We start from the raw sequence: 26,663 nt of genomic DNA, 5'->3' as shown, positions 1-26,663 counted from the left end.
CTATAATTAGCCAGTAGCTAGCTCCACCCTCTGACCTTCAGGCAAGCTTTATTTGTCAGAACACAAGCAAAATATCACAGCATTTCCCCTTTTTGTCTAAAATAAAAAGAGACGGTTATAGCTAACATAGAAAAACTATGTACAATAAGTACAATAATTATATACAATAGTTACAGTCAAGAATTACATTAACAATGTTCAGTCCACTAGCATTTGATAAATTCAGAGAAAATACTCCTTTATCCTATCCTGGTGAGTTCAAAGTGTTGTTCCTAATTCACTTTCTATCCTGACTTTTATTACCAACCCAAACCTATCTTTTGATGTCTCAACCTTATACACTTTACATTTCTTTGGTGAGATCCTATTACACAGTTGTGACCTAGAAAATCATACATTTTCCATTGGGTGATGATGGTAAGTGCACTTGAATGTTCATATACTCATGCCCGTGTGCACACATGTAGGGGCCGGTGTAGGACACAGTGTGTCATCCTCTTTTGCACTCTGCCTTACTGACTTCAGAAAGGTCCTCTCGCTGTGTTAGAAACGCATTGTTTGGATTAGGGTGGCTGGCAAGCTCTTGGATACCGTCTCCGTCTTCCAGGATTGGGACTATAGATATGTGCAGCCATGCTGGGCTTTTTCATGGGTGTTGGATTGGAACTCAGGCTTTCATACTTGCAGAGCAAGTGTGTTACCTCCTGAGCTATCTATGCTGCCACGAATATTGCATTTTTTTATTACCAAATAATCCATTGCATGACTATACAGTTCTAGAATTAATGAAAATTTGGGTCATTTCCACCTTTGGTCCACCATGAATGATGCAACTCTGAACACTCACATACAATTAGTTGTACGTCCTCCGGTGTTTAGTTTTCTGTGCCAGAAGAGAAATGGTGGGTCAGTCTTCTACCCTTGGCAGAACTCCCGAGGTATTTTCACGGTGGTGGTGCTGCTTTACATCTCTTTCGTGCAGGGAGGGAAGTGCACATGTGAGCACAGACCAGAGGACAGCCTCGTGTGTCATTCTTAGAAGCCGGCAGACTTTATTATTCTTACTGGCCCAGTACTTACCCAGTAGGTTAGACTTGCTGCCTTTCTTTACTCTGGGGGTTTGACTCAGCTTGGAAGGCAGGCGCTCTGCCAGACCCAGTTTTACCTTCAGCCATCAGATGGGTCTGGTTTCTCTTCATCCTCAGCCGCACTTGTTCTCGCCTCCTCTTTCCCTCTCCATCCTCCTCCTCCTCTTTGAGACAGGTCTTGTGTAGCCCAGGCTGGCCTAGCTTGCTGTGCAGAAAATGACCTTGAAAGTTTGATCTTCCTGAGGATGTGTGGGATTGAACTCCACATCCAAGTTTAATGTTGTTCTGGGCTCAAACAAATGCTGTGCAAGCGTTCTTAACAACTGGGCTTCTGTTTCTATTCTAGCCATTCAGTGATTTCTAATTGTGGGTTTTAATTTGCATTTCTTAATGCCTGATGGTGTGCAGGACTTCATGTGGCTTGTTGCCATCTGCATTTTCTCTGGAGAAATACTATTCAAATTTTTGGCCTATTTCTTAAAGTTTTTTGTCTGTTTGTAGTAGATTTTAAAATAGTCCTTTCTATATTTTGGACACTGGACTCTTGTCAGATAATGTGATTTATAAACTTTGTTTCCCATTCTGCTGATTGTCTTTTTGCTTAAACTTAAAGCATACTGACTATTTAATCCTGGTGAATTCTAGAATGCATATTTTTTATTTTATTTATTTGGCTGCTTGTGCTTTTGATGTTATATCTAGAAATCATCCCCTAATCCAAAGTCATAGAATTTTACTCCCTCCTTTTTTTTCTTCTTTACAAATTTACTTCTTACAGTTAGGTTTCAGGTTCATTTTTAATTAAATTTGTATCTATTGTGTCAGGTGAGATACTGCTCTGCATTGTCTTGTATGTGAACATGCAGTTATCTAAGCTGATTCCTCCAGTGCTGGGCTTCAGTTCAGGCCATCATGAATGCTAAGTAACCTCTTTTTCTTGTGTCTAAGCTCTCTGAAGACTCTTCTCTTCCCAGGGACTTGTCTGAGGACATTTGTCAAAAATCATTTGATCATAAGTGCTGTAAACCCCACTACTGTGTATGTGTGAGCAAGTATATATCATGGGGAAGACGTGATTCTTTATAGTTCTTTTGTGTGGGGGTGATTATACGTCAGCAATAGCTTCTTCCTGTCATGCTCTGCTCACCAAGAACAGTGGCAATAGCCTGTGATGTCTGAGGGTCTATGAGACCCCACTGGCTAGCAACTCAAAAAGAGGTATATTCTAGTTCTGGCTTTTTTGTTTTATTTTGGTTTTTTGAGATAGGGTTTCAGTGTAGCCCAGGCTGCCTTTTTTTCTGTATAATTTTTTATTGATATTTATTGAGCTCTACATTTTTCTTTGCTCCTCTCCCTGCCTCTTCCTCCCCGCTTCAATCCTCCCCCAAGGTCCCCATGCTCCCAATTTACTCAGGAGATCTAGTCTTTTTCTACTTCCCATGTAGATTAGATCTATGTAAGTCTCTCTTAGTGTCCTCATTGTTGTCTAAATTCTCTGGGATTGTGGTTTGTAGGCTGGCTTTCTTTGCTTTATGTTTAAAAAAGCCACCTATAAGTGAGTACATGTGATAATTGTCTTTCTGGGTCTGGGTTACCTCAATCAAAATAATGTTTTCTAGCTTCATCCATTTTCCTGCAAAATTCAAGCTGTTGTTATTTTTTTCTGCTGTGTAGTACTCCATTATGTAAATGTACCACATTTTTCTTATCCATTCTTGGATCGAGGGACATTTAGGTTGTTTCCAGGTTTTGGCTATGACAAACAATGCTGCTATGAACATAGTTGAGCACATGTCCTTGTGGCACGATTGAGCATCCTTTGGATATATACCCAAAAGTGGTATTACTGGGTCTTGAGGAAGGTTGTTTCCTAATTTCCTAATTTCTGAGAAATCGCCATAGTGATATCCAAAGGGGTTGTACCAGCTTGCATTCCTACCAGCAATGCAGAAGTGTTCCCTTTTCCCCACAACCTCTCCAGCATAAGTTGTCTTCAGTGTTTTTGATCTTGGCTATTCTTATAGTTGTAAGATGGAATCTCAGAGTTGTTTTGATTTGCATTTTTCTGATGACTAAGGATGTTGAATATTTCCTTACGTGTCTTTCAGCCATTTTAGATTCCTCTGTTGAGAGTTCTCTGTTTAGGTCTGTACTCCATTTTTTTTTTTTTTTTTTTTTTTTTTTTTTTTTTTTTTTGGGTTTTTCGAGACAGGGTTTCTCTGTGGCTGTGGAGCCTATCCTGGAACTAGCTCTTGTAGACCAGGCTGGTCTCGAACTCACAGAGATCCGCCTGCCTCTGCCTCCCGAGTGCTGGGATTAAAGGCGTGCGCCACCACCGCCCGGCTGTACTCCATTTTTTATTGGATTATTTGTTCTTTTGGTATCAATTTCTTGAGTTCTTTGTATATTTTGGAGATCAGACCTCTGTCTGATGTGGTAAGGTTAGTGAAGATCTTTTCCCATTCTGTAGGATGTTGTTTTGTCTTGTTGACCGTGTCCTTTGCTTTACAGAAGCTTTTCAGTTTCAGGAGGTCCCATTTATTAATTGTTTCTCTCTGTGTCTATGCTGCTGGGGTTATATTTAGGAAGTGGTCTCCTGTGCCAATGTGTTCAAGTGTACTTCCCACTTTCTCTTCTATAAGGTTCAATGTGGCTGGCTTTATGTTAAGGTCTTTGATCCATTTGGACTTGAGTTTTGTACATGGTGATAGATATGGGTCTGTTTTCATTTTTCTGTATGTTGATATCCAGTTATCAGGCTGCATTTTTATAGCTCAGGGATGACATTGAACCAATCCTCTGGTCTCCATCTCTCCAGTGCTGGGATTACAAGTATACACTGTCCTGCCTGGTCTGTATAGTACTTGCAATTGAACATAGGAGTGTTCTCTAAATTAGGTGAGCACTCTGCTAACTGTGCTGTATTCCCAGCCCCATGACTCCAGCTTGTTTATTCTTCATCATTGAATTTGAATAAATATACAAGCCACAAAAAGTCAAAAGGTTAAAGCCTGAAGTGTAGACCATGGGAAAAATAACCAAGATATTATATATTAAAAAGCATTGTAAAATTAAAGTTAATTTTTTTGTCTGAATGCTATTTTCCTAGTTGCCATACATTTAAGTCACTACTTCTGAATAAAATGATTACAGGGAGGTGAGCCTGTCAAGTGTTCTAGATGGTCATATTAAGTTAAGCTTTGCTATATGTGGTGATTTTTTCCCCTTAAGAGACTGTCTTACTATCTATTCTGGGGTGGACTTCATTCCCTGTGTAGTTCTGTTGGCGTCAAGCTTCTTAGCCGTTCAATAATCATTACCTATGTATGCTACCCAGGTAAGCTTGCAGTAATACTTTGAGGAAGATAATTGAACCTGTGTTCCATTTGGACTCTTAATAATTGGTGGACAATTGTTTTATAAACATGGTTTTTGGTGACTGTCCATTCCCAGAACTCTAATTAACTGAAATCATATCATGGTATTTATGGCTAATAGTTATCCCTGAGGTCATTAGAACAAATCCCCAAATAGAGAATACACTAACGATATGCTTCGAGATTGAAAATGAAACTGAAGCAGAGTTGGCCTGTTACCTTTTACAGGAGTAACAGAGTTTGTATGTAATTTAGGTTTTATGTACTTAATTACAATAATTTCAGTTTTTTGAAACAAGGTAACCCAGGTTGGCTCTAAAGTCATAATCTCTCTTGACTTAGTTGAATGCTGAGATGACTCAGAAGGTTTTGTATTTTATTTTGTTTCAGATTTATTTTATGTATATGAGTGTTTTATCAGTTTACATGTGCATGTCTGGTACCTGTGGAGGTCAGAAGAGGGTAATCCAGTCCCCTGGAACTAGAGTTAAGTCCCCTGGAAAAGCAAATTAGTGCCATCTCTCCAGTTCTACATTATGTGTTTTTATATGCAAGTTTTATTTTATTGTTTTTATTGAGCTATATTTTTTCTCTACTTCCCTCTCTCGCCCCCCCCCCCCTTCTACTCTCTCCTGTGACCTCCATGCTCCCAATTTACTTAGGAGATCTTGTCTTTTTCTCCTTCCTATGTAGATTCATGTATGTCTCTCTTAGGGTCCTCTTTGTTGTCTAGGCTGTCTGGGGTTATGGACTGTAGGTTGGTTTTTCTTTGCTTTATGTTTAGAAGCCATTTATGAGTGAGTACATATTATATTTGTCTTTCTGCGTCTGAGATACCTCACACAAACATAGAAGAATATACCTTCTTCTCAGCACCCCATGGAACCTTCTCAAAAATTGACCACATACTTGGTAACAAAGCAAACCTCAACAGATACAAAAGAATTGGAATAACCCATGTATCTTATCAAATCACCATGGCTTAAAGTTGGAATTCAACACTAATTTCAGAAAGCACATAAACACATGGAAGTTGAACAGTGCTTACTTGAACTACCAATGGGTCAAGGAAGAAATAAAGAAGTTAAAATCTTTCTAAAATTCAATGAAAATGACCGCACAACATACCCAAACTTATGGGACACAATGAAAGCAACGTTAAGAGGAAAGTTCATAGCAATAAATGCCTACATAAAGAAGCTGGGAAAATCTACATTATGTATTTTAAATATTTGGTCAGATGGCTTGAAAGACCTCTCTGGGGCTGGAGAGATGGCTCAGTGGTTAAGAGCACTGCCTGCTCTTCCAAAGGTTCTTTGCGTTCAATTCCCAGCAACCACATGGTGGCTCACAACCATCTGTAATGAGATATGGTGCCCTCTTCTGGCCTGCAGGCATAAAACTCAGAATACTGAGAATACTGTATACATAATAAATAAATAAATCTTTAAAAAAAAATAAAAAAAAAGAAGAAAGACCTCTCTGTTTAACGCTTAGAGGCAAGGATGCCTTGATTACTTGATTACTTGGTCAGGTAATCTGGAAGTGCAGGTACATATCAACGCTGCAGAAAGGTTCCTAGTGTGTACTTTGTTTCACATGCCTGTGTAAACCCAGTACTCAGAGGCTGAGGTAGGAAGATGGCCATGAGTCTGAGGACAGCTTGGGCTACTTAGTGAATACCAAACTACTCAGTTACAGAGTGTGACATTGTCTTAATAGCACGCCCAGGTTTATAGCCAACTTAGTGGGTATGAATCTCACTGAGTGCTTGCTGCATGTGTGTGGGTTTCATGACAGGGTCTAACTGCAGCACAGGCCTTTGAACTCCATGCTCTTCCTCCCTCAGCCTCCTGGGATGACAGGCATGTGTACTCTGTCAGGCCTGAGTGTGGTTTTGACTTGTATTTCTTCCCTTAATGACTAATGATGGCCAGTGTGTGTCCTTGTATTTATTGACTATTTTAATACTTACTTTGCAGAATGTCCTTTGCCCATTTGTAAATTGAGTGGTTACTTTGTTATAACTGTTCTGTATATATTGTGGATGGGTATTATTAAACAATTTGCACATAATTTTTAGTTCTGTAGATTGTCTTCACTTTCTTGAAGCACATGTTTTTAACAGAACAGAATGCTGGGAGAAAGAAAGCAGAGTCAGGCAGACGCCATGATTCTCTGACCTGAGACGGATGTAGGTTAGGATCTTCCCGGTAAGCCACCACCTTGTGGTGATACAGATTATTAGAAATGGGTTAATCAACATGTGGGAGTTAGCCAAGAAGGCTAGATATAATGGGCCAGACAGTGTTTAAGTAAATAGTTTCTGTGTAATTATTTTGGGTAAAGCTAGGTGGGTGGCGGGATGCAGCCTGCTGCTCCTTTTACAGAGGCATATTAACAAATACCAATAGCCACTTGTGATGAGTGACCTGAAGTAAAGCTCTCCTGTCCTCACACCTGGGAGGGGCAGGAAAACACTGAAGAAACTCTTGCATTGTGATAAGGCTACAAGCCTGTGGGGTCAGGGAGTGGAATGTGGTGGTTTGAATGAGAATGCACCCCAGAGGCTCATAAATTGGAATGCTTTGGTTCCAACTGTTTAGGAAGGATTAGGAAATATGTCACTGTGGGTGGTCTTTAAGGTTTCAACCGCCTAAGCCAGATCCAGTTCCATTCTGTGCCCCCTGTTCCTGGATCAGCTGTGAACTCTCAGCTGCTGCTGCCAGTGCTGTGCCTGCTGCCACACTCCCACTATGATGGAAATGACCCCAATTAAATGCTTCTTTTATGAGTTATCTTGGCCATGGTATCTCTTCACACTAATAGAACAATGACAAAACAAGCAAAATGTCATTGGGAGTCATTGTATTGTGATATTCATTTACTAAACTAATAGGTTTTTAGCCAAGGCCCCATTAACAGTATCAGTTATGAGTTCCATCTTATGCAATAGACCTTAAATCCAATGTGGGGGTGTGGTGGGTTACTCCCCTCACATCCATGAGCAGGCAGGCTGCTAGTACTGTTAGCAGAGTTCATAGCTGGGCGAGATTGATGATCACTTTTGACCTCCAGTAAACTATATAGAGCCTTTGACCACTATTAACACCAATCAGTGCGAATGAAGCTTCCATGCTGTAGAATACAATAGTTATGTAAAGATGCATTGTATTTTGGCCAACAACTCAAAAAGATGTAACCATTCATGTTGTTGGAGGTTTTATTTGGTAGCATATTGTGACTAGTTGGGGTATTGTCCCCCCCATTATAATGTACATCAATTAAATTCCTTTTCTATATGTACATGTTTTAGGAAGGTCTCCATAGGGGTTTTCAGAGCTGTTAACCCTCACCATATTCCCTCTACCCTGCATTGCCATCCCACACCTCACTTGAGCCTCCTGCTCTAATTTCCCCTTCATAACTCAATATTCTATAATCCTTTCCTTTGAAGAACACCCCCAAATTCCCTAACCTCTGGGTATTCTAAACGGTGTGTGTGTGTGTGTGTGTGTGTGTGTGTGTGTGTGTTGGGATTTTGATGGGAATTGCATTTAATCTGTAGATTGCTTTTGATAGGTTGGCCATTTCACAGTGTTACTTCTACCAACTTATGGGTATGGGAGGTTATTATTCCATCTTCTAGTGTCTTCAGTTTCCTTCTTTGATGTCTTAAAATTGTTATTATACAGGTCTTTCTTTTGGTTTTAAATTATATGTCAATATATTAAAATATTTTGAATATTTAGAATATATATATAATTTGAGGCAGTTGTGAAAGATACTGTTTCCCTGATTTCTTTCTCAGTATGTTAATCATTTGTACATAAGAAGGCTATGAATTTTAGTGTTAATTTTGTATACAGCTACTTTCCTGGAGTTTTTAAAAGTTTTTTATGTATCAAATCATATAGTCTAACAGCAGCATCTGTTGACAGAACTCACGAGAGCATCTTTCTCTGTGTAAGCAAACGGGATGGCCATTGCTCCCAGGTCAGCAGTGACGCTAAATAGCACAATCCCCTCACTCTTACAGTACTTTAAGAAGCTAACCTTTGACCTGTTTTTAAGTACTGTTCTGTATCAGTTTACTAGAATTTAAAAGTCATTAATAGGATGATTTTAATAATTTTCTACCAGGCATGGATGGGCAGAAGCCTTTGCAGGTATCAGAAGTTCCCACATCAAATACATCTGTCCACATGCGTGAGTATTTCTAATATTTAGGTGTTTTTTTTTCTTCAGAATTTGGAACAAATTATAATAGCTTTGCTTTTCCAGAAAAAATATTCGAATATAATTGTTTCTCTCTTAAGTAAAAAGGACAAGTAACACTCCTTAAAACTAAAATATTCTCGGTTAAGTTGAAATAAAAATCCTTTTTTTTTTTTTTAAGATTTATTTATTTATACAATATCCTGCCTGGAGGCCAGAAGAGGGCACCAGATCTCATTATAGGTGGTTGTGAGCCACCATGTGGTTGCTGGGAATTGAACTCAGGACCTCTGGAAGAGCAGTCAGTGCTCTTAACCTCTGAGCCATCTCTCCAGCCCTAAAAATCCTTTTTTTTTTTTTTTTGAAATTTGAGATAATTTTTCTAGAGGTCAGATGAACTTAAAGCCACAAAATTCTTTTAGATATGTACCTGCAGAGTTGCAAAGGTACCATATGTCATCTATAAACAGGTTACCTGCTATATTTGTGAGAAATTTTCATTCAATTGAAAACACTCAGATTTTATTAATTAGAGGCAATGTGATATACTATCATAGACAAGGTCTCAGTACCTGGCTCTGAAAATGTTTACTGGTGTTAGAGACCTAGCAAGTTTTGAACAAACTCGGAAAATCAATAAGTTTGGCTAATTTGAGGTAAAAGGTTACTAAGAGTAGCCGGGGGGAAGCTAAAAGCGTTGGGCCATGCCAGTAGGTTAGTGCTTACTCCTCAGGAATGACAGCTGAGATGACCATGGAAAGGAGAGTACGGTCTGAGAGTGCCTTGTCTGGCAGCAGAGTCTGACTGTGTAGTCTGCAGCTGAATGCTTGGGCTAGCTGGCCAGCCCAAGCAAGGGACAGAATTTTGATTATTTGCATTTCCAATATATTTGACCCTAAATTGAATTGCTCTAAGGCTGTGTACTAATCTTGGGAAGTTTATGTCTTCCTAAAATGTTGAATTGGTTTGATTTATGAATCAGGAGGAGGTTGGCTTTGGTAATTAAGAGTATATTTGTGTTTCTTCTCTCTAGTACCAGACTTTTTTGATTGCTCATTCCAGATTTGAGTTGGACATAATGAACACTAGGATAGAACTTACATTTATTTATAAGTCTCTTAAGCAAGCAAGCATGTAACTAGGGAATAAGCAAAGTGTAATCTGGGCATATGGAGATTAGTGGTACAGTAGCTAGCAATAAATTTGCTCTTTCAAGAGTCTCATATATTTCCCATTGTTTCATTTTCTAGAAGTTACATTTATAAAGTAAGGCCATTGAGACAAGAAGTACTTGTTTAGTTCTGTGCAGCAGCTGCTCTGTCTTCAGAGAGTGACTGTGGGACAAAGGGAACAGAGCTGTGCGGGTGGAGACGTGAAATGCACTACATGTTAAAGCCATGTGTGACCCTCCTGATGTGCTGTGTTTCTTTCCCACACAGGCCCATCATGCCTGTTACATTAAATATGAATATGGCAATGCCTTCCTGGTAAGTAAGAGTTTACTTACTCATCAGAACCTTTTAGTCACCAGGCAGTGCTGGGGCATCCCTTCAGTCCTAGCACTTAAGAGACAGAGGCAGGCAAGTCTCTGTGAGTCAGAGGCCAGTCTGGTCTACAGAGTGAGTTCCAATACAGCAAGGGCTGCATGGGAAACCCTATCTCGACGAACAAACAAACAAACTTTTACTCTTTTCAGAAGTGCATTGCAAGAGAACATCTAAGCTTAACTTTTATTCCAGTATTGATACTTTATAACTGTGAGTTAACTTAAGAAGCTATACAAGGTAGAAAAACAAGAGTGAATAATAAAGAGAAATCTGTCCTGCTGTGTGGTGTTTGTTGGGTACATTAATTATACATTTGAATCATGAGACATGCACATTGATTACGCCACAGTGTCTTAGTTCTGCCTACTCCTTGCCTTCCTGACTGGCAGGTTGGATGCCATTTCCCTTGCAGCCCTCTCAAGGTGCCTGCCATGCCCTTCACATCCAGAAAGAAGAGTTAGTGAGGCCCATTTCTCCACAGACTAACTTGAAGTTAGTAAACGTATCTGCCAGCTATGGGCTTTTAGAATTTAATAGTTCTTTTCTTTTGGCCTTATTTTGTAGGTTTGATATTATTGGACTTTCACCAGATTCTCAGGAGGATGAATCTGGAATTAAACAGGCGGCAGAAAATGGTGAGTACCAAACGTGTTTATAAAGGCAAACACATTCATGAGTGTTTTTAGTAGATTCAGTAGTTGAAGTTTGATGAAATGTTGTTTTTAGTAGATTCAGTATTTAAATTTTGACTCAATGTGACGTATGTGTTTTCAGGAACTAATCTCTTCATCTCTTTCCCTTGCTTCCCACTTTCCTCTTCTTCCTTCTTCCCCTCCCTTCCTCCCTTTGCCATGCTAGGGACTAGCCTAGGGCCTCACAAACACTAGACAAGCATACTGTCTCCATTCTGATAACTCTCTTTGCCACCACACCTACATATGCTCTCTTACCTATAGTCAGTGGCAGCCATGCAAATGGGAAGGAGCAGCATTTGTTTGAAAGGTGTTTTTGATTGGCATGAGCAAAACTGAGCACTGTGGTGTCCATCTGTAATCCCAGCTTTGGAAGGCTGAGGTAAGGATGCTGGGAGATACAGCCAGCCTGGATTGCACAGCAAACCCTGTCCCAAAACAAATATACTTAGGCAATGCAGAAAATAATACTTTAATAGTTGTATATAGTTATTAAAGAGACTTGAAGTAGCCGGGCGGTGGTGGCGCACGCCTTTAATCCCAGCACTCGGGAGGCAGAGGCAGGCGGATCTCTGTGAGTTCGAGACCAGCCTGGTCTACAAGAGCTAGCTCTAGGACAGGCTCTAAAGCTGCAGAGAAACCCTGTCTTGAAAAAACCAAAAAAAAAAAAAAAAAAAAAAAAAAGACTTGAAGTAATGATAATAACATAAAGATACCTAACAGTAAAAGTGATAGTAGTTAATATTAGTGAAATATTGATAGATACCACTGATTTATCACTTAGCTTCTTACCAACTAGTCATTTCTTACAAGCTGGCTCACTTAACAAATAGTCCTGTGACGTTAGTATTCCATTCTCCTTTATAAGCACTGTTTTGTGAGTGAAAGCAGATTAACTTACTGAGAGATGTAGTTTTTAAGAAACCTTTCTTTTATGTGCATGTTGGATTTGGGGTATCTTTGGTTTTCTTGTAATGCAGTGACTGACAGTGACTTAAGACTAGTCAGTGTGGTGACTTCTGTTTGTAGGCTTCATGAGGAGCCAGCCCAGCTGAGAGTCAGGGATTGCAGTCTTGGAGCAGTAGACACGGGCTGCTCTTTCTATCTGTGTATATGAAGTTTTCCAAAATGGATTAAAAAAAAAACCAAAAACCCAGAGAAATCCCTTTATTCTTTATAAAAACTTGAAATCTTTGAGATAGAGAGAATACATCTGAAACACATTAACTATCAAAGGATAGGAAATCCTGACCAGTGACTTTTTAGATTATCAGAATGTATTAATGCCAGAATCCTAGAGCTAAGGTTTTGTCTTAAGATTAAATGAGAAAAATATTTATTTGGGTATGTGTATTGTAAGTGTGTTATTTGGGTATAAGTGTCCTGATTACCCTGCCCCTGAGTAAAAGATTCTCTTTTAACAATAGAGGTGGCTATTTCTTTCCTCTCAAATGAATGCTAAAGGGAATGAAGGTGAGAGCCGGCTAGGAAGACAAGGGTAGAGAGGACAGACAGGCTGCTGATACCGTCAGATTGCCTTCTGGGAGGGCATCATGCTCTTAGGTAGAATGTGAGTGAGTTTGAAACCCACTGCCCTAAAAGTGGCTGGTTTCCCTGTGGTTTGTTAAAACATTTTTGTTTTATACCATGTGGATTATAACACTAGTTGGTGAAATCCAGAAATTAAAGCTAAATAGTCTCAGAGTCCTGGTCTGGATGAAGTTAAAATTCCCCAAGCCCACAGCTGCCACCTCCTTGCTGACAGCGGACTGTCTCTGTCCCTCTGATCATTTGTCTCTAAAATAGTTTTTCACTTTGTGGTGTAAAACCCACTGTCTTACACTGTTCACACTGGTTGGACTGCCTTTTCTTTTTCTCCAGACGCACAGAGGTACACACAGAATAGCAGATGACGACTCCATCATCTACTGCTTCTATTTAAGGAGAATTGTAGTCATTTGAATTACAGGAAAAGTAATACAGCCCTTTTTAAAACCACGACTAATGGTGTTAGACACTGTAGACTACAAATTACATAACCTTTAAATGTATTCTGTTTCAAAATAACAAGTTATACCTCATCTCCATTTAGTTTGTTGGACAAAAATATAAAATGTACACTAGAAGTAACCATACACAAAAGGAAGGAGAAAGTCTGTAACAGGAAGTCATAGTAGGGTTGAGCTCTGCAGCCCCAGAGAGCCTGAGGAATCACATCTTGAAACAACCGCCACTGTGTTAAAATAGGATGCTTCAAGGTTTCATTCCTTTCTGTCTCTAATACACTCTGCCCTGCTATTTTTCTTGGATTTTTAATTATCTCAGTGGACTTAACATTGTTGATTTTTTTGTTTTGTTTTGTTTTTAGTAAAAGCTTTGATAGAGCAAGAGGTGAAGAATGGCATTCCCTCTAACAGAATTATTTTGGGAGGATTTTCTCAGGTGAGTTTGGGTATGTCCATACCATCAGCATATTGATCTGCAAGTCTACCTTCAGTTGTGTTCCTTTGGAAGAGCCCCTTGTTTAGGCTGTTGAGGCAATCTTAGATGATACAGTGCTGAGTAACAGTTGGATTGGACTGGACAGAACTTCAGCTTCGTGCACTTTCATTTATTTATTTTCTAGTTTCTTATCAGTCATGGTTTTTTTTTTTTGTTTTTTGTTTTTTGAGACAGGTTTTCCCTGTAGTTTCTAGAGTCTGTCCTGGAACTAGCTCTTGTAGACCAGGCTGTCCTCGAATTTAGAGATCCGCCTGCCTCTGCCTCCCGAGTGCTGGGATTAAAGGCGACGCCCGGCTCAGTCATGTTTTCTTTTAGATTGCCTTTGAACGGCCTGGTGTGGTGGTGCATGCCTTTAATCCCCAGCACTCAAGACGCAGAGGAGTCTTCTCTAAGTTCGAGACCAGCCTGGTTTACAGAGCAAGTTCCAGGACAGAATTCAAAGCTACAGAGAAACCCTGTCTTGGGGAGGTTGGAACCTAGAATGTACTACTATTATTATTTGTTTTGTTTTTTGAGACAGGGTTTCTCTGTGTAGCCCTGGCTGTCCTAGACCTTCCTCTGTAGATCAGGCTGGCCTTGAACTCACTGATAACTGCCTGCTTCTGTTGGACGGAGAGCTGCTGGGATTAAAGGTGTATCACCACTGTCCAGCTAGAATATACTTTCTTAAAGTAAACACAATACACTAATTAGGCTTCTTTTAGTGAAACAGGACTGTAAGGGAACAGGTGTAAGTGCCTAGATTTCTCAGATATGAGTATGGTATTACTTGGGGTTTGTTCTTCAGCCTGGTATTTTCTCCATGCCCAGCTTCTTTATGTTGACCTTCATTCTGTCTTGGTTTGTTTTGTGGTACTAGTGATTGCCCTTGGTCCTAGCACAAGCTGAATAAGCTCGTTATCACTGAGCTATATCCCCACCTTGAACTTAGGTTTTTACCTAACTAGTTTCCAAGTAACCTTTTCCAAGAATGCTCTAGCTTCTACTTTCCTCAGTCAGTAACTGTGAGAAATGTCAGAATTCTGGAATCAGTTGAGACAATAAAACTCAATTGAATGTGCTATATATGGCAATGTGGTTAATATAGTACACGAAAGGGTGTTTTGATGGGAACTGAAGAGTTGGCACAGCAGTTAAGAACACTTTGCTCTTCTAGAGGACCCAGGTTCAGTTCCCAGCACCCATATGGCAGTTCACAACTGCCTGCCACTCTAGCTCCAGACATACATGCAGATGAACAGCAGTGCATGCCTTTAATCTCAGCACTTGGAAGGCAGAGGCAGGCTGATCTCTGAGTTCTCTAGTCTACAGGGCAAGTTCCAGCATGGCCAGAGGTACACAGAGAAACTTATTTTAAAAACAAAAACAAAAAACTTTTAAAAGGGATTATTGATATGTGGTCTTTGTTTAGATAATACAAAACACACATACAAGCATACGGCCAAAAATTAATGCTTAATTAAAGTATAATGTGCCTGTAGTAGTTATGTGATACTGATTACAGCCTATAGAAACTCATTCCTAGGGCTGGGGAGATGGCTCAGGCAGTGCGGTGCTTGTCACACAGCCATGAGGTGCCAAGTTTGGATCTCCAGAGCCTGTGTGAAAGCTGAGTGTGATGGCAAAGCCTCCATAACACTGGGCTAGAGAGGGGGCAACAGACAGGTCCTCTGAGTACCTGCCCCCCACTCTCCATGCCTCAAAAAGCAAGGTGGAAAATGATTGTGGAAATTACCTGACTGCTACACTAACAGTCCACACGCCTAAGGTCACCTGACTGCTACACTAACAGTCCATACACCTAAGATCGCCTGACTGCTACACTAACAGTCCATACACCTAAGGACACCATCCCAAATTCTTTAACTAAGAAGTCAGCTATAGGTCTGTGGCATTGTTATATCAAGGAAACGGAAACTCCAACTACACCCCAGAAAATAGGGAACTCAGCAGTCCATCGCGACTGTATCTCCATCTGCATTTCTTTCTCGCGCCTTTCCACCGTTAGCCATGTTAACTTTACAGCTCTGCGGTTTACATGTTGCATTTCCGACCATATGGAGATAGCCTGAAAGTAACTTAATTTCAACCCCGCTGTCCTAAGAGAAAGAACATCTCTACCTGGGACCAGAAAGTCTCTCATGTCCCCATGTGGTACAGGCCTGAGCAGGGTGGTGACATTTAGATGGATGGCAGAATTATTGTTCCCAGCACATGGCATGTCTAAAGATGTCTGGTATTCTATCTGTATTATCTTAAATTCCTGTTTTGGAAAAATAGTTTAAATCTCACTTGGATTATATCTAAGACTATTCAGAGAGGAAAATGAGAACATTAAATTCGGACTGTTCTTCAGCCGTGCTGCAAGTGGGTTTTCTTGGAGTAGAGATCCATCCATTATGAGTATGTAGCATGGATTCCAGTTGGTATTAATAATAAAAACAGAGTCAGATATAGGGGTTAATGCTGAAGATCCGAGAAGCAAAGTGGCCAGCCACTAGAGAGTTTTTACTTCTACCAATGCTCAGATCACAGAAGCAATCTTGCTCTCAGATTGCCTCCTCAGACTTCATCCTCAACGACTGCTACCAAGTAGCTGTACCACTCCTGTCTCCACCTCCTTAGCACCAGGATTAAAGTGTGTAATTCCAAATGCTGGGATTACCTTTATGTGAGCTGTTTCTCTTTTAGACAGATTCAATCTTGTGTAGCCCACGGAGGCCTTGAACTAACAGTTATCCCCCTCTGCCTGTCTCCCAAGACGTGGGATTAAAGGTGTGTGCCACCACTCCCTGACCTCTAGTGGCTCAGCTCTGCACTCTGATCTAACAAGCAAGCTTTATTTGTTAAAACAAAAAATATCACTACATGATTATATATTTTCATTCTTTACATGATTTGATTTTCTTTTCCCCTTAGGTTTTTCAAGACAAGGTTTCTCTGTGTAGCCCCGACTGTCCTGGAACTCTCTCTGTAAACCAGGCTGGCCTTGAACTTAGAGATCCACCTGCCTCTGCCTCCCTAGTGTGCCACCATGCCCAGCTCACCTGGTTTGATTTCACACAGTATATATTCTTATAAACATTAGTAATAGGAATTCTCTCATATGCTCCATTTAACTCCTTGCTTCTGTTCCAGGGAGGCGCTTTATCTTTATATACTGCTCTTACTACACAGCAGAAACTGGCCGGCGTCACTGCGCTCAGTTGCTGGCTTCCACTTCGGGCTTCATTTCCACAGGTAGCTTGTGTGGGGTGAATAAACAAGATTATAGACCTTAGGAGATTATAGACCTTAGGAGATAGCAGACAATGTTTAGGAGCAAGTAATCTTTTCTTTTAATTAATCAGCTTTTTATCTTTTTTAGAAGTTTTAGGTTTATAGAAAATTGAGTGGGAAATGAGTTCTCTTTCCTCCTTTCTGCTCCACACACAGCCTCCCCTACGGTAGACATCCCACATTATAGTGGTACCTGTGCTCCAGCTGGTGAGCCTACGCTGAAACACCATCACTACCCAAAGTTCACGGCTCACAACAGTGACTTACTGTTTAGACCTTTGTGGTGTAGCACTACACTTGGTCTGTGTATCCTTTCTGTGGTATACATACACAGACTGAGAAGCTTCTTGTCCTGTCTTACATTTAATTATTTGGTACATTTTTAGATATGTATTCACACACACATTTTTAACTCAGATGTTAAATGTTTCGTATAGTCATTTGCAGAATTTTACTATAAAATTGTAAATTAACTGGCATAATATGTTATGTACTATCAGAGATGTGGAGATTATTTTCAGATTCTTTATTTTACTTTATGTTTTGTTTTCGGTACTGGGAATTAATCACTGAGCCTTGAACATTGAGTCAAGTTCATTACTGCTGTGTTCAAGTACTCTATGTGTTTTCTTGAGACGGTATATAGACCAGGCTGACCATAAATCTCTGATCCTCTTACCCCAGCCTCCCAAGTGCTGGGATTGCAGGTGTACTAATTTGCCAAACTCCTTTTCTATTCTAGAGTTCAGTCTTTTTGTGATATAGTAACTTTTGAGTGTGCTATATATCATAGATTGCTAATTCTTACTTAGTTATTGATTACCTCTCATGTCAACATACTGAAAATAAAAGATGAATCAATATGTAATTGGCTTAAAGAAACTGATTCATTGGAAATGTGTATTAGAATACATGACAAAACAATCATGTATCTCCGAGAAGCTTAAATTAAAGATGTTGGGGGAACATAAGGATAGAGTTTACTTGACTAAAATCCTTGACTGACTTATGAGTAATAGCATATGCATGTATATGTGTACTTTCTAGGAGTCTAGAACAGTGCTTTATATATATGACAAATAACATTCCTTTTATATTTGTTTTGCAGGGTCCTATCAATAGTGCTAATAGAGACATTTCTATTCTGCAGTGCCATGGAGATTGTGACCCTCTAGTTCCCCTAATGTTTGGTTCTCTTACTGTTGAGAAACTAAAAGCATTGGTAAATCCATCCAATGTAACCTTCAAAATCTATGAAGGCATGATGCACAGCTCATGTCAGCAGGTAGGTGTCTGGAGGCAGTGACGATAGCCACGACATTATCTTCCATGTATTTTCAATACAAATAAATAACACTTGGTTTGGTGATTTAAAATAAATTCATAATTGAATCAATTTAACACGATTTTCAATGATGGCTTATTCATACAAATGAGCATTGTATATAATCCAAAGGCCAATTTATAAGTATACCTTTTTATTTAGTAAAATTTAAGTTATAAAAAGTGAGAGCCTTCTTTAATGAAATGGAAGACATCTATGAGTAGGTAAAGATATTTGATGAAGGAATAACATCATATGATCATCTGGGACCGTAGTTGAATTGTGTTACCTTAAAAGGGGAAACCATTTGAATCAAGATAGAACAGGGTTAGGTGAGTATTAATAGGAGATGTTGAGAGAGAGCAGGGCTCTTGGGAGCCTACATTACATGCCTTTTATCTTCTTGATGAAGTAGGAGATGTAGTTACTTAGAAGAGAAAGACCTGAATGGGTTTAGGGTGCTTGTAATGGCCTAGAATAAAATTTGAATAGCCAATCGCTGGGGTGTAGTCCAAGCTAACACTGTTGTATAACCATTGAGCACAGTTAAACCATTTTGTTTTAGGCACAAAGGAAGTGGGTAGTAATATGATGTACACAAAAAGGCCAACATACTTGGGATCCTAGACAGCCCTCCTTGCCCACACCCCAAAAGGAGATGTTGCAGCTAGAAGAGTAGGGAGTCAAAAATGAGTGTTTGTGCTGGCATATGAGGACCTTTGACTGAGGCTGGTCAGCGTGGGTGAGAGGATGGGTGTGCATTATTAATAGGACACTGTGAGGTAGGGATCTAGAGTGCCGCAAAATAGACCTCGTTCATGCCCTGCACACGGTTGGAAGTGCACTACATAGCTAAGCTGGTTGACCAGTGAGGGCCAAGGACTTGAGAAAACGAAGAAAATGGGTTTAGACCTAGGTGGTTTCCATACATACATTCTTTCAAATGAGTAGCTGTATGTAATTCCTTTCTGTCATTTCATTCCAACAAGGAAACTCCCTGATGCTCGGCTGTAAGTAGACAGTACTAAACTTCTCTGTATAGGTATTGTCATTCTGAACTTCCTGACTCCCCAGTGTTTTATTTGCGTGTATAATAATCATCCTAAGAAATATTCCCAAATTTCTTTTGAAGCCTCATTTTTCTGAATCCTCACCTATTTTATTGGGTTTTATTACTGGCATCTTGGAATTGTAATTTCTGACTTATATAGCTGTTTACTAAATCATTTTTTTCCAAATAGGAAATGATGGATGTCAAACAGTTCATTGATAAACTCCTACCTCCAGTTGATTGACGTCACGAAGAGGCCTTGTGTAGACGCTCACCAGCACTGTAGTAGAGTATAAACCCTTCCCTTGCCTGATCATAAAGCTTCTAATATTTGCAGTATTAAAATGTTTTTCAAATATATACCAATGATACAGACTAAATGATGTCTCCCTCATGGGAAATGATCCTTTTAAGTTTCTATACATACATCTGTTTTATACAATCCAGAATATACTGGGATTAAAGTAAATGAAGAGATGCAGCTAGCTTCTTTTTCTCAAATTAATTCAGCAAAATAAAATACCACAACCAGAGTTTTATTACGTCATTTGAAAATGACTGCTGTGCTGCTGAGATATCTGTATGTGACTTGTTATGCTGTGAGGGACTATGGCTCCAATCCACACTGTTTAGTTGCTGTGCAAGGTCTGTATTTTATAAGTGTATTCACGTATATGTGACTGTAACACACAAGAATTGATACCAGGGACAATGCTAGCAAGTATCAGAATAGTAATACTGCTCTCCTCAATTAATAGCCCTTTTATTGGAGAACCAGGCTGTTCTTTTCCTTCTACTTAATTTTTGTCCTCTCAAGAGACAGAAAAGTTTTTGTTTCTTGAGTTTTTTAATAGAAGACCAATATTGCCTCTGCCATAAAAACTTGTCTATATATACTATAATTTGACACTCTGAATCACAGACATACAGTATTTCAAATCTAAGTAATCTGAAAAGAAGTCAAACATTACTTAGACTTACATACTTCAAATAATTGCACCTTAGTCCATCTTTAGACTGTAGAGTTGCCAGAATCTTCAGTGCTGATAATTCTGTGGTTTTATTTTTCTGTAAAAAACTTAAAGGGTAAATAATATCTTGGCATGTTCAGAAATAAATATTTAAGACCAGTTTTGAAGTCTAATTTCTAAAACAGTTACGTGTTATAGCAAAGTTTAAAGTTTACATTTTCTGTACATATGTTATGCTTGAAACCAAATATTGTTCAAGATGAGCAATCAGAAACTTATTTTTATCTGGTAACAAACTAATTTGAATTTTCATCTTAGTTTTTGAGAATTAGTCTCCTGTACAAACATTAAAATAGCAATCATTTGGTTTTAAATCATCAACATGGGTAATAAAGACTGATTAGAAAAAAATATATATATACACACACACACACACACACACAGTTGAATATGTTGCAAAAAAATTATGGTCATTTCTGAACTGTTACTTTTTCTGCTGTTTCCAACTGACCATGACCATGCTAAGAAGCATCATTATAAACAGGTGCTAAGTAATATGGAGATCATTTGGTGTGGACTAGACAGGATGTTAATAATGAAGCCATACACTTATGTCTAGATTTAAAACAATTTCAATCATTTACTATTTTGCTTTACTTTGAAGAACATAAACTTGCTTCAGCTGTACCATCAGTAAAGTTTTATTTGTGGTAAGAAATATTTCATTGAATTCTTGTGCTGTAATGTGGGAAAATGTCATGTTTTTCATAGTTTCTATCAATGTGAAATAAAACTTAATTCTGGCTTTCTTGAATTGTTTTATGAAGCATTGTTTCATGTTTTAAGACAGAGTCTTAGTACAAAGCCCAGGCTCTTAGGAAGTTGCTTTTGGTCATGGTGTTGTAGCACAGTAACAGCAAAGTAACTAATCATGCTGATGTGGAAGTCATGGACTCACCTGCCTTTGCCTCCCAAGTGCTGATATTATAGGATGGACTCCCATGACCTGCTTGTTCTCCCAAGCTTTTGTATTGTTTTTTAAGGTAAGGTGGTAAGGTCTCCCTTAGAGCCAGCCCAGTGTGGCCTCAAAGTATCAATCCTCCTGCCTCTGTCTCCCGAGTGCTAGAATTACAGGTGTCAGAATGGCCATCAATGTTGAAAGGGGGGATACAAAAACATATTCATGAGAAAATGCATTGGGAGAAAAATTTTTTGATGTGATATGATTAGCTTGGAATGGAACTAACCATGAGGGAAAATTTTTTTACTTAATTTTAATCTGCTAAAAATTTCATTTTCAGTGTCTTAACCTATTTAAGAGACTTTATCTTTTTAAGATTTCTTTATTATGTATACAGTGTTCTGCCTCCATGTATGCCTGCACGCCAGAATGGGGCACCAGATCTCATTATAGATGGTTATGAGCCACCGTGTGGTTGTTGGGGATTGAACTCAGCCATCTCTTATACAGTTATCCAAGAATTTTTTTTTCTCCAGGTATTTCATTATTGAGTTCTAACTTTTGCTGGTACAGGGGTCTATCCTTTTGTGTTAGTCTTTCCGTTTCTGCTTTTGAATACTTAAAGTTGACCAGCTCAACTTGTGATTTAGCTTGTTTGAGTTTGGCATAATCCTAGCGGCAAGTGACTTTGTGATGGTTTGAATAAAACATTCCCCCATAGGCTCTGTCTCCAGTTGATGGTGCTGTCTGGAGAGGTTATGTGGAGGGGCAGCTTTGCTGGAAGAAGGCATCACTGTGGTCAGTGTAAGCACTGCAGCTCAGATGGAGAGAAAGGTATACAGACAGCAGGGAACCAAGGAGTACCAGGAAGTCAGTTGGCACAAGAAACCTCACATAAGAGATTTAGGAGAGAAAAACCAGGAGGGTAGCTACCTTTGCTTGGGGGAAAAACAACAGCAAACTGACCCAAGATACAGGACTTACAGCTTCTTGGGAATGGCGTGAAACTTTTCAGGACATAGACTGGTGTGATTTCACATCCAGATATTGGGTTTTTTATTCTGTAGGGTGGGCACAGGGTCCAGCAGTTAAGGTAGATAAAGAAATTCCCCCTAGCAGTTGGGGGAGGGGCTTACAGTCAGGCTCTGAAAGTTTAAAACCTTGTCCCACTTCCAGTTTGCTTTCTCTGCTTCAGGCTTATGGCTGAGACAATGACCTCTCAGCTTCCAGCTCTTGCCCCAGGCCCACTGATGCTGCCATGTCTTCCTACCAAGATGGACTGTTTTATTCAAGACAGGATCGTTACATAACCCTGGCTGTCCTGGGACTCACTATGCAGACCAAGCTGGCCTCGAGCTCACAGAGATCTGCCTGCCTCTGCCTCCCAAGTGCTCGAATTATAGACATGTACCACCATGCCTGACACCAGGATAGATTCTTATCCCTCTAAAGGAGTAAGACAAAATAAGGGTTTTTTGTTGGTGGTGCTTTTGTTTTTATATATAAATGAATCTTGGTTACATCACAACAATGAAAAAGTAACTAATATAAAAGTGTGTAATAAAACAGGTATTTCTAACATCTATTCTTGCAGATTTAACCTGCAAAGCAGAACCGCCCCCCACCCCATTTTTTTTCATTTGTCAGTCAGGGTAGGATCTTGTAATATAGACCTGGCTATCCTGGAACTCACAGCAGTCCTCCTGTCTCAGTTCATGCGGTGCTTAGGATCGCACCCAGGCTCTTGTATGTGACTAGACAGTGCTGAGTAGTAACCCTGGCTTCAGGGTTGATGTCTGTTTCATCAGTTTTGTATTTTAAAAAATCCAGTGCATGCTTAATTAATTGTAGTCATAAATAACAGAATTTTGCCTGTTGTTGCAGTAGGTAGAACTTGTTATTTTTTTGGAAGTAGATAAATGCAATCCTTGCCATACTCACAAGGACATTTTATTCTTGTACAAGTTCCTAAAAGTGAAAGAGGAAACAGAGCGGAGGTGAACTGTGTCTAGGACTAGAGTTGCTGGAATTCACATTAACTGGCCTAATTCCACGGTCATCACCATTTCACTCTGTGCCCCTTAAACAAAAATATATTTCCTATACTACAAAACACCTTAAAAACGCTGAGTCAGATTATGATGCAAATCTACGCACCATGAAGAAACTGGAATCTCCAGAGCCAGAGAGAATTAATGAGACAACTCATGTGGCACATTTAACTTTAGGCTCAGATGAGGAAAGATGTGGAAATAATCTACCACTATAAAAATATGATCCTTCTGGGGGTGCACACAAGGTGAACTAGAAAAATGGCGTGGCTTTCAACACCAAAAATAAACGGAGCCTGTCTCTTCGGGCCCGTATATTGAATTTTAAAAGGGGAGAAACTGTTCTTTGTCCTTTCTGAAGTTCTTTAGCCAGAAACTTGCTTTCACATGAATTTTGGTCTTAAATTTATAATATGTGACATTATATATATAATGTATAAATATAGAAAATATATATAATACACATGTGGATTAGCAATATACAAACATAAACTAATACCGAGAGCCTCTCTGAGTCAGCCCTGCCATGTGGAAGAAGTAGACATTTAAAAATGCTTTGTGTAGAGCTCCTTCCGCATGTTTAGCCCATGAGAAGTGAGCGTCCCAAACCAACAGCCTGCCGGAGCGAGCAGCGCTGATGAAAGAGTAGAGGAAGACTACACCCAGGACCTGGAAGAAAGAGTCTGGGGACAGCGCATGAGAATGTTAGAAACAGCATTAGAATTCAGGTCTGGGGGAGGAGAAACGAAAATCAGCCACTCCAATGAAAGATCTCAGTAGAGAAGTAGCAAAAATACCTGAAACAACTCAAATGTCAAAAGTGGACCAGATAAATAACCCACACAATAGAATGAACTGAGGTACAAACAGTGATTTTCAAAAAAGAATGAAGATGGAATGTGTTAGTTTGGAACTGACTCAGGGTATACTCAAACAATGAATATTTAAAATATACACAGTATGGCGTGTAGAGATGGTTCAGTTGCAAGTGCTTGCTATCCCAGGGGACCCAAATTCAATTCCCAGCACCCCAATACTGGCAGCTGACAATTCCATATAAATCCAACTCCAGGCAAGCCGACGTCCTCTACTGGCCTCAGACGCTTGCACACACATTCAGTCACACAAATATATCTGTGGAGCGTGTGTAAAGAAATGAGCATATAAATAAATGGAAATAGTAAAAAGGATACCAGCACTTGGTATACACCAATTAAACCAGACATTTCTAGTGTTGAGGTAACATTTACCATTTTAGAGATTATACACTATATCAGTGTGATTGTGGGGGGAAATTAAATTGCTATTTACCATTGATTACAAATAAATAAACTTAAATTACAGGACATGATGGAAAAAGGAATTCTACAAGGTAATAGCAGAAGATGCGAATATCTAAGTAAATGGTGTTTGTAGATCAGGCTGTGGATACCACGTGGTTTGATGAAGGAATCCCCTGAGGCATATATTCAGATTTCACTTGCTCTGGAATTGAGACTACTCCCGTTGCTGTTGTAGACTGATTTGACAGCTTCAGTTCGCAGTTGTAGGTTGCAGTCAGCTTTAGTGGGGAAGACAAGACGGCGGATGTTTAGGGGAGCTGGCTGCACTGCTTTCAGTCCGCAGCAATTTATTCCACTTTATGTAAATCAGAATCTCTACCTAGGGGGGTGCTGGGGTTTTGCCCAGATGCTAGTCTGGCAGGTGATATTAACTTCTCTCAGGTTAGCACCAATCACAAGAGCATAAACATGGCCAGGTTCAGTTATTAGGGTAGAAACCCCGTGATGCAGTCTTGGTGTCTTTGTAAGGGTATAAAATACTCACACAGAGCAGGGCGGTGGTGGTGCACACCTTTAATCCCAGCAGAGGCACACGGATCTCTTGAGTTCCAGGCCATCCTGGTTTATAGAGTGAGTTCCAGGACAGCCAGGGCTGTTTCTCAGAGAAACTCTTGAAAAACCAAGAGAGAGAGAGGGAGGGAGGGAGAGAAGGAAGAAAGAAAAAGAAAACAGTCACATGAAGCCCCTACCTCTTGATATACAATGTCCTGCACCTCTTGGAACTCCCAACCAAGGAAACTGTTACCACATCGATCTCCTCTTTCATGTTATCCTGTATTTTATTCTATCAAAAAAATGGACTAAAAGAAATTGGAAGATTTAGTAAAGTAAATGCATTCATTCTATCCAAATCAAAGCAAAAGTTTAATGCAATTCCTATTACAATCCCAGTGAGACCTTTACACACATTTATTCTATAATTTATGTGGAAAACCAAGAGAACTTAAACTAGCTGAAATGCTGTAAAAGGGAAGTGCAATGTTTCAAAAATTACTAAATAGTGCCAGAAATTCATATTGGCAGAGATACGCATACAAATGAATGGAACAAAATAATGCTAAAAGGACCTCACAGAATCGCAGGGGGTGCGCAATTGGATAACTGTAGACAGAGCAATTCCATCTAAACCTTACACCTCATACAAACATTAAAAACTTGGTTCTTCTAAAGAGCCTATCCAGAAAACAAGCAAGGGTAGGTGTGGTGGCACGCATTTAATCCCAGAGAGGTGGGTGTATTTCTGAGAGTTCAAGGCCAGGCTGCTCTACATACCAAGTTCCAGACCAGAGATACATACATAGTAAGACCCTGTCTCAAAATAACAAAGAAAACATTTGCAAACTCTTGATAATTATATAAATTGTTTTTAAACAGTAAAAAAAAATCTGATTTTAAAAATGAGATTTCATGTAGGGAGCTATATGAATGATAATTGATAGCATAAATCTTAATTGGAATTGGAAGTTAGAACGACTAAGACTATTACGTACCCATTAGATCATCTATGACAATAATGGGGCCAGTGAGATGGCTCAGTAGGTAAAGGCACTTGTTGCCAAGTCTGACCTGAGTTCAGCTCCTGGGCCCCACATGGACAGAACCAGCTCTCAAGGCTGTCTGTTGTACATGTGCCATTGCATGTGAATATATGCTCACATACACAGAAATGGGAAATTAAAAAAAATAGTAATAATGCCGAGAACTACATGTAGAGAAACTGGACTGTAATACATTGCTGGTGAGAATATAAAATGTTACAGTCACTTAAAAAAAGTGTGGATATTTCTTAAGCTGTTAGAAGGAAAACTCTTTTTTTATTTGCAAATAGTTATTTTCCTGTTTTACTCTATGCTTTGATGAAAATGTTTACAGTCTGAAAAGAAGACAACATTTTACTGATGTCATCTTTAAATTAACCTTATTTGAGATTAGAGAGACAAATCAGGAGGAAACGTCTATGGTGTGCAAGGTTGGTAATCTTATCACACACTGGACAGAAATTAAAATGAATTAATTCTTATGTCAGTACCTTGTAGGTATCTCTGGATTATTCCCTAAGAAGGCAATACTTCAAGATAAAGTGTCAAATGGCTAACTAATGGGGACACAAAGATGCATGGAACATTAAGTAACATATACATACCCATAGAATGCTAAACTATACTGTAATATATCTATATTGATAGATGACTAAGCTTTTGATGTCTCTCAGTGAAATGAAAGCGCTCTTTGGATACAAACATGAGGTCTTTAGTGTTC

General features: G+C 39.4%; 1 protein-coding gene across 2 annotated transcripts in view; it reads left to right on the top strand.

Annotated features, from left to right (window-relative positions):
- Positions 1-20,863, top strand: part of Lypla1 (lysophospholipase 1) — a 28,749-nt gene extending 7,886 nt beyond the window's left edge. The window contains exons 3-9 of one of the 2 annotated variants that reach the window (XM_038347672.2): positions 8,609-8,674; positions 10,123-10,170; positions 10,795-10,865; positions 13,291-13,364; positions 16,563-16,664; positions 17,854-17,988; positions 19,269-20,863. In XM_038347672.2, coding sequence (XP_038203600.1) covers positions 8,609-8,674; positions 10,123-10,170; positions 10,795-10,865; positions 13,291-13,364; positions 16,563-16,664; positions 17,854-17,988; positions 19,269-19,322 — 550 coding nt within the window. In that variant the 3' untranslated portion in view covers positions 19,323-20,863. Of the gene's footprint in view, positions 1-8,608; positions 8,675-10,122; positions 10,171-10,794; positions 10,866-13,290; positions 13,365-16,562; positions 16,665-17,811; positions 17,989-19,268 lie in introns of both variants that reach the window. The other variant, XM_038347671.2, reaches the window with a different exon arrangement.
- Positions 20,864-26,663: the final 5,800 nt, after the last annotated feature.

The sequence above is a fragment of the Arvicola amphibius genome, chromosome 11 (assembly GCF_903992535.2).
Source record: "Arvicola amphibius chromosome 11, mArvAmp1.2, whole genome shotgun sequence".
Lineage (NCBI taxonomy): Eukaryota > Metazoa > Chordata > Mammalia > Rodentia > Cricetidae > Arvicola > Arvicola amphibius.
The sequence above is the reverse complement of the archived record's forward strand: the minus strand, read 5'-3'. Positions and strand labels throughout refer to the sequence as shown.